The 10,270-nt window shown below is 56.2% G+C and overlaps 2 protein-coding genes across 2 annotated transcripts; both read left to right on the top strand.

The window, feature by feature from the left end:
* The first annotated feature begins 225 nt into the window (after positions 1-225).
* On the top strand, positions 226-9,283 carry LMNB2 (lamin B2). Its single transcript, XM_080935999.1, has 12 exons — positions 226-518; positions 3,907-4,043; positions 5,703-5,859; positions 5,961-6,086; positions 6,802-6,972; positions 7,043-7,168; positions 7,259-7,479; positions 7,614-7,914; positions 7,992-8,099; positions 8,476-8,595; positions 8,720-8,827; positions 9,079-9,283. Exons 1-12 carry the CDS (start codon positions 273-275, stop codon positions 9,118-9,120), a joined length of 1,863 nt encoding a protein of 620 aa, XP_080792125.1. The 5' UTR covers positions 226-272; the 3' UTR covers positions 9,121-9,283.
* A 362-nt stretch (positions 9,284-9,645) lies between these two features.
* On the top strand, positions 9,646-10,232 carry LOC308435098 (mitochondrial import inner membrane translocase subunit Tim13; the record flags this gene model as incomplete). The annotated part of the gene is made up of 2 exons (XM_080935683.1): positions 9,646-9,711; positions 9,929-10,232. The coding sequence occupies 2 exons, from the start codon at positions 9,646-9,648 to the stop codon at positions 10,025-10,027; spliced, it is 165 nt and encodes a 54-aa protein (XP_080791809.1). The 3' UTR covers positions 10,028-10,232.
* Between the last annotated feature and the right edge of the window lie 38 nt (positions 10,233-10,270).

Raw genomic sequence — 10,270 nt, 5'->3', positions numbered from 1 at the left:
ATCCTTGCCTTCTTTTTGTTTGGTTTTGCATTTGTTTAGTTTATTGACTTCTGTGTGTGCATCGGTTCACGTGTAGAAATCACAAGTGTTCCTCTACCGGCAAGCAGGCCAACTACCAAACCCTGGGTTTTACTGACCGCAGCAGACGACATCACCTGGCACGCCGCGCCCGCTGCCTTGTGGACTACCGCTCCCTGCGTGCTCCGCGCCAGAGAGACTATAAATTCCGGCGCGCTGCAGGCGGCCGCTCCATCTTCCGCAGCCCGGATTGAATGAATGCGCCGGACCCGGGCAGCCCAGCTGATCCTCCCGCCACCGCCATGGCCTCTCAATCGCCCCACGCAGGACCAGACACGCCGCTGTCGCCCACGCGCCTGTCTCGACTGCAGGAGAAGGAGGAGCTGCGCGACCTTAACGACCGCCTGGCACAGTACATTGACCACATCCGCGGGCTGCAACTGGAGAATGATAGGCTGCGGCTCCGGATCTCCGAGGCGGAGGAGGTTACCACGCGCGAGGTTGGTCGGCACCGAGGAAGCGGGGAGCTTGACCGCGGTGATAGGTGCAGTGAGCGGAGCCCTGCCCACCGGGGATTTCGGGGGCTGGTGCGTAGAGCTAGCTGAGCCTTGTCCACAGGGGACTCCAGGGCTGGTGTTTAAGGAATAAATCTTGCCTATTGGGCACCTTCAGGACAGGAGCGCGCTGAGCTCAGTCTACCGGAACCCCCTGGGGCAGATGCGGACAGCTAAGCCCTGCCCACCAGAACACCCCAGGGTTGGGTATAGGCCTGAGCCCTGCTCTCCAGGAGACCCGGTGGGGTAGAGGGGACCAGGAACTTGTGCAGTTAGCCACGCCCATCAAGCACCCAGCCAAGTGTTAAAGTCTGGGCCGGGAACTAGTGCTGATGGGTCCCAATCCCTCCCAACTGAGGGAACTTAGGGACAGATGTAAACAATATTAGTCCCCGCCTCCTGAAACCCCACCCACCCGGGCGCTCTTGAGACTGATGCTGATGAAGTTCACCCGTGCTCACCTGAAAGAAGTGTAGACTGAGTTAAAACTTCCAATAAGGTTGAAGAGTTTTAGGGGCATGCTCCCCAGGTGGTCTCAAGGACCTGCGGGGACACTTCACTTTGCAAGGATTGGCAGGAAAGCCCCGCCCACCCAGGGTCATAGGTTTAAAGGATTCTGCTTGATTTCTAAGACACCCCAGAGATGATGTACTGAGACTAGCACGTCTCCCCAAGTAGAAGCTCATGAAACCCTCCTGGGATTAGAGGTTTGTGTACTACCAAGGCTTAGCTGGGTGTGATCAGGACGGATGGTGTGTGTGTGTGTGTGTGTGTGTGTGTAAGCCAGAGGTCACTTTTGGGTATCTCCCTCAGTCGCTTTTGTGGCTATTTTTGTTTTTAAGGATTTATTTATTTTGGTTTTTCAAGACAGGGTTTCACTGTGTAGCCCTGGCTGACCTGGAACAAACTCTGTAGAACAGGCTGGCCTTGAACTCAGAGATCCGCCTGCCTCTGGCTCTTGGTTGCTGGGGTTAGAGGGGTGACACCACCACCCTGCTCTTTGTAGCCCTTTCGTCCCACAGACAGCTGGAACTTCTGGGTTCTGTGAACATGGGCAGTGTCAGCCTTAGTGGATGCCACCTGTCCATGCAGGTAGGGGTGACAAGTCCACCTTTGCTTCTGCTTTGCAAGGCCCGTCAGAACACAGGGCTGACTTTGGGTTGAAGTGTGAGCCAAGGCAGCAGGTGGCAGGCACATTGCCCTTCTGGGAGCCAGCCTGCCTAGTTCCTCCATCTAGTGTTGTAAGATGTCTGGGGGCAGCTGGTGGGGTAGCCGGGCGGTACAGGAAGTGGGGGTGACCACAAAGGACAGTACACAGACAGCACATGCTCCACCTGTCCGGGAAGGAGTAGGGACAGGTGGAGCAGAGTGCTGCCTGGCGGGGCAGGGCTGCCATAAGGGCTCACCCGGTCATCTGCTATCCTGTGGCAGCTGAGCCCTGGGGGATGGGCAGGGGCATATGAGGGAGGCTTTGAAGGTCCCACTGACCGGTAGGTTGCCAGCTGGTCACATGAGGTGACCTTGCCCTCCTACCCTGCTGAGACTTGCCTGTTGGCTCTCTAGAGTCCTTCAGAGCTGGGGCAGAGCATGGCTCTGATCACACAGACTGACATCACTTGCTGTCTGTTGTGGTGGGTTGACAGTGCTGGTGGGCAGCAAGAAAGCTGCCCGTGCACACTAAGGCCGAGATATAAGGTTCCCACAGGGAAACGTGACCGCAGCCCTTCCTTCCCCAGTGTCCTGTTGCTGGGCTGGTGTGTCTGGGGGATGGGGAGTCCTGGAGGAGCAAAAGTCTCCAGCCAAGCTTCTGTGCGAGGCTGGCAAAGGCCACCTCAGGCCATGTGCGTAGAGGCTCTGGCCAATGTGTGTTGAGTGCTGAGGCTGGCCCTGCAGTGGTGCTGCAGAAACCACTGCCAGAAGCGGCTGTCCTCGCTGAGGTATGTTGTCTTTAACTCACAGCTGCACACTGGAGGGGAGGGCCTGGGAGAAACCGAGTCTCCAGCCCAGCTGGGGTGTGGCCTGGCCAGGGGCGAGCAGCCTGTGGCGTGTAGGTGGCAACTGTCCTCTCAGCAGGGTCAGTGGAGAGCCCAGAAGCAAGCGTGTATTTGAGTGTCCCTGGAGACCCCTTGTACCGTGTGTGGGGACCCTGCAGCGGCCTGAGCTGTATGTGGAGCCAGGTGCAGCTCTGTCTGGATCAGACGGGGTCCTGGAGGCACAGCACTGCAGGTGTTTCTGTAGATAAGGGGAATTATGGGAGGACTTTCCGTTGCCGTCCAGCTGACAAGGGCAGCAGTGAAGGGAGGCCGAGAATCTAGTAGTCGCTCAGTTCCTCGAGGCTGGCTGTTTGAACTTTCATCAGCTGGAATCCTGAAGTGTAGCCTCCAAGAGATGGGCTGGCAAGTCAGTGCAAGCAGGTGAAGGAGAGTCTTCCTTCTTCCAGTGTCCTCACGTAGGCCTCAAGCAGAAGATGTGGCCCAGATTAAAGGTGTGTGCCACCTTTCCTGGATCTGGGACTTGCTCTGTCCCAGGCTGGCCTCAAACTCAGATCTGCCTGCCTATTTCCTAGAGTTAAAGGCGTGTGCCACCCTGCCTGGGCCTAAGCTTTTCCTGGCCGCTGTGCCTCAAGATCTGAGTCACAGGTGAGCCCTCCATTTCTGGATTGTAGTTCATTCCAGATACAGTCAAGGTGACAACCAGGAATAGCCCTCACAATGTCTCATCGAGGTGGCCTAGGTGGTCTAGGAGTCCCAGCCCTTCCCCCCACGGGATAAGATGCAGATAAGGCTGGCCTGAGGGATAGAAGGCAGATGCAGAAGGGGGTCTCCAAATTGCCACAATAGGGACAGGAGTGTGACCCTGCAAAGCACCCAGGAAAGCTCCCTGTGGACTCAGGTGTCACCCCACCCATACTGTGAGAGGACCCACATTGTCACTGTGGGTTGGGCTCAGTGGGGAGAGTGCTGGCCTGGCACTGGGTGCTGAGCCTTTGGAGAAAACAAAACACATTAGACCAGGAATTCTAGACTCAGCAGTGGGATGCTGGGTGTCGGCTGCACAAGTGCAGTGGGTTGGCAAGGATGTCCAAAGCTGGAAATCATAAGGCCCCGAGCCAATGGTGCCAAATGGGCTAGCCTTGGCTACACATTCCCACCTAAGCCTGAGGGTCCTATGGCCTGCTCTTGTCATCCTGGCATGCTGAGTTGTGGAAAAGGAAGAGGGGTCCTTCCAGAAAGACCGCCCAGACTCCTCTGCTATATCTAAGACGGTGTCATAGGGTTGACATAGGGTAGCCCCGATGATGTTCCCATCATCACCCCCTGCCCTGTCTCCCCAGGTGTGTGACATCAAGACTCTGTATGAGTCTGAGCTGGCTGATGCCCGGCTGTTACTGGATGAGACGGCCCATGGACGTGCCCAGCTGCAGATTCAAGTTGGGAAAATGCAGGCCGAGCTAGAGGAGGCCAGGAAGAGGTGAGTGGTTAGGCCAGTGGGAGAAGATGGATGGGGACAGGGGTTCAGTGTGACACCTGCCTTCACCAAGAAAGTGGAGAGTGAGGAAGGACCCCCATGTTGAATCTAGACCTCTGCTTTCACATGCATACATGTGTGACTATAGTGTGTGTGTGTGTGTGTGTGTGTGTGTGTGTACTAAACACGGCCCTGGCTTGTGCTGAGTGGAGAATTCAGGTCCTGCCTCTGCTGTCTCAGGAGGGAACACTTCTAGATCTGCTCAAGTTCCTCTTGAATCCTTGCTCCCACAGGCCCTTTGACCGTCATATTGGCCACAAGCCAGAGGCTGTCCTCTGAGGGGCACCTGGTTCTCTGATGGTCGTGCTTCAGGTGACAGCCAGGCTGTCTCCCTTCAGCACCTGCTGGCTTAATAAATGGGTGTGTTGGAGCCTAAGGTGTTCACAGTGGACAGGCCACATCTGGTGCAGGGCTGGTACCAGCTAGACAGAAGGTTCCTATTTGGGTCTTTCCACAGCACCTTTCCCTCCCCCACGAAGCCAGGATAGTCTTACATTCCACAGATCGAACCTTGATTTATTGGCTTCCAGCTTTCTATGTAGCCCAGGCTAGCCTCCAGCTCTATGTAGCCAAGAATGGTTTGATTAGGAGACTGGCTTTCCCCCAGTCTCAATCCTTCCGACTCCCTTCTGGAAATGCAATCTTGGTGGTCTTGGGTAGACCTGCTGAACAAGCCTGCCCCAGCACCTTGCATTCAGTGGAACCTGGGCCTTTGAGGTTGGTCAGGAATTCCCCAGCCCCTGCTCATACCTCCTCTGGTCTCACTTGGCTGACTCTGTCACACTGCACCCAAGGGCCTCTGTACCACTGGCCTGTGGTCCTGCCTCCACATGGTCCCTCTCAGCCTGTCCCATATCCCAGCTGGTGCTCTCTAAGTGCAGGACTCCAGCCCCCAAATCTTCCCCTCTAATGTTTGATGGGCTCTGAGCATTGGTGGTTCTTTGACCTAAGAAGGGGCCAGATCTATCTGCACCCCACACCCAGACTCTGGCCGACATAGCAGGGAGCAGGCTGGAGTCTGCAGGAGCTGTGGCTACTTAGCTATGGGAACCCCAATCTCTGTACACCTGTCACTAGCTGACTCTGGGAAAGCTGAGGCAGGAGAATTGCTACAAGTATGAGGCTAACCTGGGCTCCAGATATCCTGTGCCACAATGGGGAAGAATTAAAAACACTGTAATCCACTGGCACCTGTGCTTTTAAGCCTCTAATCCTGACTGCAGTGGGACAGGAATGTGGCTTTCCTTTGTGACTTTGAACTGCAGTTAGTCCTGTACTTTGGGCAGCCCCACCCAGAACTGGACTTCTGTATACAGCTGGGAAAGGTGTGAGCACCTTCAGCCTGACGATACAGCTAGTCTCTTGTGGTCCACAGTGTCGAGCACCTTGGTGGGTTGGGTTTGGTTTGAGATTGCTTTTGTTGATTTGAAATAGGATCTCTGTAGACCAGGCCGGTCTCAAGCTTGGATCAGTCAGTCCTCCTGCCTCAGCCTCCCAGTAGCTGGGACAGCAGAAAGGCAGCCTGCAGCAACTAACAGGGACCATGGCGACCTTGCACTTGGCCTCCTGGGCCCTCTCACCACCCACCCTCCTTGCCTTTAGTGCCCAGAAGAGGGAACATGAGCTCACGGTGGCCCAGGACCGAGTGAAGGAACTGGAAGCCTTGTTCCACCGTAGTGAGGCCGAGTTGGCGGTAGCCCTCCGTGACAGGCATGGCCTGGAGACAGAGGTGACAAAGCTTCAGGCGCAGCTGGCCGAGGTAGGTCTGCTGGTGTCCCAGCTCCCTAGTGACATGGGGAGGCTGAGATGGCAGCTGGGCCAGTAGGCTGTCCCCTCAGCTCATTTCCCTATGCCTCCCAGGCAAAGGATGGTCATGCTGTGGCCAAGAAGCAGTTGGAGGAGGAGACGCTGATGCGCGTGGACATGGAGAACCGCTGTCAGAGCCTGAAGGAGGAGATAGCTTTCCGAAAGAATGTCTTTGAGCAGGCGAGTGGTAGGCAGGACTCCCCGGTCCTGGAGACTGACCCCTTCCGTGGGGACTCAGCCACCTACTGGTATCTGCAGCTCACAGCCTGGGACTCAAGCTCCTGTCCCCGTGGCCTCTTACTGACCCCCCCCCCTTGGTTTTGCATTCATCTGTTCCTTCTGGGGAGGGGGAGGAGGAACCGTGGTACTCTAAGCCCAGGCCTGCAGACTCGGGGGCAGGTATCTTCACTTGATGAGCCATCTTGCCAGCCCAACCCATGTCTACCTGGGAATGGCACTGATCAATGAATTTCTGGGCCAACTGAGTCATTTAGAATCTCATAACTTAGCTGGGCACATTGGCTCAAGCCTTTACTAGCATGGGGGTAAACAGAGGCATTCGAATCTCCAAGTTTGAGGCAGAGTCAGGTAGATGTCTACAGAATGTATTCCTCGACAGCCATGGCTACAGAGAAACCCTGTATTCAGCCAACCTTAGAGCCATCTCCTGCCTCTGCCTCCCCAGTGCATACAGCACATGTCCCTCCACATATGTGGATTTGTCAGAGCCTTCCTCCTCTTCAGGGTAAAATAATAGTCCAGTGTGCACCTGGGCAGGCTGCTGCTGCTCATGTGCGGGAGTGATCACAAACTGACCACTGGTGTGCAAGTAGCCAGGAGGTCACCTAGAGATGCAACCTGGCACAGCTGGGTCACTAGTTTTGTCCCCTCATAGGAGGTGAGGGAGATCCAGCGGAGGCGTGAGTGGCGCTCGGGAGAGGTGAGCAGTAGCCAGGAACAACAATACAGCTTCAATATGGCTCAGGCTCTGGAAGACCTGCGCAGCCAGTATGAAGAGCTAGTGCGTCATTACCGGCTGGAGCTGGAACAGACCTACCAGGCCAAGGTACAGCCGTGAGGAGAGGGAGGGGGAGCTGTTTCCTTGACACCTGTGCTCACATTCCCGACTCCCTCAGCTGGACAATGCCAAGCTCATCTCAGACCAGAATGACAAGGCTGCCCGTGCAGCCAGCAAGGAGCTCCAAGAGGCCCGCAAGCGCATGGAGTCCCTCAGCCACCAGCTCTCAGGCCTCCAAAAGCAGGTGACAGGACCTATCCCTGCCCCTAAAGCCCTCTGGCACTCCAATCCTCCCTTGGTTCCTCACACTGTGACCTGGCCATACCCTCCCCAGGCCAGTACTACAGAAGACCACAATCGAAAGCTGGAGGGGGCCTTGGCTAGGGAGCGCGACAAGGTCCGAAATATGCTGGACACCAAGGAGCGGGAGATGGCCGAGTTGCGAGACGCCATGCAGCAGCAGGTGGCGGAGTACCAGGAGCTGATGGACATCAAATTGGCTTTGGATTTGGAGATAAGCTCCTATCGCTTGCTGCTGGAGGGAGAAGAGGAGAGGTGAGAGGGGAAGGAGGAACGGGGTGGGGGCAGATGGAGCCTGAAGAGTGGTCAGAGCCAGGGAAAAGGGCTGGGCAGAGCTTCCAAAGTGGGCGGCTTGACCACGCCTCCTGTCCACTTGCACCTCCCCGCAGGCTTCAGCTGTCCCGCACTCCTTCATCGCGGCGCACTCCTTCATCGCGGCTCGACTTCACTCTGACCACTTCCAGCAGCAGCAGCAGCAGCAGGGCTGGCATGTCTGGGAGGTGGGGCCGAGCCAAGCGCCAGCGAGCCAAGCGCCAGCGTCTGGAGACTGAGGATGCCCCAGGCTCACCCAGTGGCGCCTCCGTGAGCAGTGGCCTCGGCTTGGCCCAGCATGCTGTGGTCACAGGAGTGAACATTGAAGAGGTGGACTTGGAGGGCCGGTTTGTGCGCCTTAAGAACTCTTCGGACAAGGTGAGCGTGGGGCTGGGTGAATGGGACAGGTACTTCGTTCCTGGTGGCTGGAGGTCAAAAGTATGTCTGGGTTGTAGGACCAGTCTTTGGGGAACTGGAAGATCAAGAGACAGGTTCTAGAGGGTGAGGACGTCAGCTTCAAGTTTACACCCAGATATGTCCTGCAGGCTGGCAAGACAGTCACGGTAGGTGCTGGCGGGGGTTAGGCTGGGAGGTTCCAACACTGACTTCCAGGGTGAGAGGCACTGTATGGGTTCAGCATGTTCTGAGACCACCGAGCTACATTTACAGCTGCCACACCCTGCAGGGTGCCACACTCCAAGTGGTGCCCTGTGGTTGAGGCCTGGCAGTTCACAGTTCTGAGTGTGGGTGTCTATTCCCTGAGGTGCTTGGATCCCATCGTAGTTCTCCAGCTGCGTGCTTGGGACTATTGTGAACCGGTGTCTCTTCCATATCCTGGGGCCATCCTGCTAGGAGGAGCTCACTTTAGGGACTCATGGTAGGTGGCCATTGCCTGACCCAGACTCTGAGGTGACTCTAAGGGCCATCTTGCTTCCTTAGGTCTGGGCAGCTGGTGCAGGGGCTACCCACAGTCCCCCATCAAATCTTGTGTGGCAGAGCCAGAGCAGCTGGGGGTCTGGGGAGAGACTGCGTACTCTCCTGGTAAATGCAGATGGTGAGGTAGGTACATGGCACGGCCTCCCCTCATAGCACTTGTGACTGAGCTGAAACCTGGAGGTTTCTAGTGAGATGTAGCTGCTAGCACTGGGAGCGATCAAGTAAACTGGTGACTTTTGTTGTGTAGGTGGTGGCCGTGCAGGCTGCAAAGCAGTCATCTGTCCAGGGGCCGGAGAACAGGGAAGAGGAAGAGGAAGAGGCAGAATTTGGAGAAGAGGACGTTTTCCACCAGCAGGTAGAGAGGGCATGTGACTGCCCCTAGTGGGGCTTTGCTCCTAGTGGGGCTTCAGGTATAGGTTCCACAGTCCTGTCTCAGAGGACAACTATATTGGGCTCTGACACCGCAGACCTCAGAGGCCACACTCCTCACCCTTCAGCCAGGATACACTCTCCTTAGAGTCTGGGCTGGGGACAAACGGAAGGCTTTGGAATATCCGCTTGCTTGGGAGCAGACTGCCTCACTCCATCTTCCCTTATTCCTTGCAGGGGGACCCAAGGACTACCTCAAGCGGCTGCCGGGTGATGTGAAACCTGCCTTACAGTCCCCAGAACCCCTGAAAAAATTTTGTTTGTGTTCTGCTGTCACTAGTCCTTGGCACATTTCTGGATGACTGTTAAGCATTGTGGGTGGGCTCTGCGGGGCTTCCAAGATGAAGTGTCCTCTGCCCACAGGCTTCACCTCAGCCTTCTAGAAGAGACTGTTTCTTTTGTAAGATGTGGGCTAAGATTTGTTATACATTTTGTTACTGGAAACTTTTGTACATTAAAATAAACACTGATTTAACTGCAGCCTCTGAATTGATCGCCTGTCCCTGAAAGGAGAGGCGAGAATTTTATATTGTACGCATGAGCAGCGGGGCCTGGCCCAGCCCTTGCTAGGGCGTCAAGGATTGGTGTGCGCATGCGGTAGGTTGCGCAGCCTTCTGGGAATTGTGGTTCGGGATTTGTTTCTAGGCCAAAGGACAGTGGTTCAATTTAGGAACGGCGCGCACAGCCTTGTGGGAGATGTAGTTTGACTTGTTTCCATGGTGACTCAGGCCGCGGCTTTGTCAGATGACTGACAAGTGTTTCCGGAAGTGCATCGGGAAGCCTGGGGGCTCCTTGGATAACTCAGAGCAGGTGGAGAGGGGCACAGGGTCAGGAGTTTCCAGGAAGTTAAGGGATCTGCGCGTGCGCGGCCTTTAGCCTCAGTTTACTGAGGCGTTCTGCGCGTGCGCGGGGTGAGAACCTGTGCGCAGGGTAAGGAACCGGCTTCTGTGCCGGTGTAGGTGCCGTCTTAGTGGGTGCTACTCCGGTCACGTGACCCTAACTCCGGGATCCCCTTCACGCTTTGCAGAAATGCATTGCCATGTGCATGGACCGGTACATGGACGCCTGGAACACCGTGTCTCGCGCCTACAACTCTCGGCTGCAGCGGGAACGAGCGAACATGTGACGGGACCTGTGCCCGGCACACCGTGCTCTCACGGTCGAACTGTTTTCCCTACCGAAGTCTGGCAGCATGGAAGGCTCCGGGGTCGAGGCCTCTCCCCTGAGCTGCTTGGTCCAGCTCAGTCTCAGAAGAGAGTGAGGACCCGATCGAGCGCAGGCTGGCCCCACTGATCAGCGACCTCATGAGAGCGGGCCAATAAATCGCTGCTAGGGCAAAAGGCTGGCGTGTCACTCACTGTTTCAGGTC

Source organism: Micromys minutus (assembly GCF_963924665.1).
Source record: "Micromys minutus genome assembly, chromosome: 22".
Taxonomy (NCBI): Eukaryota; Metazoa; Chordata; class Mammalia; order Rodentia; family Muridae; genus Micromys; species Micromys minutus.
The sequence above is the reverse complement of the archived record's forward strand: the minus strand, read 5'-3'. Positions and strand labels throughout refer to the sequence as shown.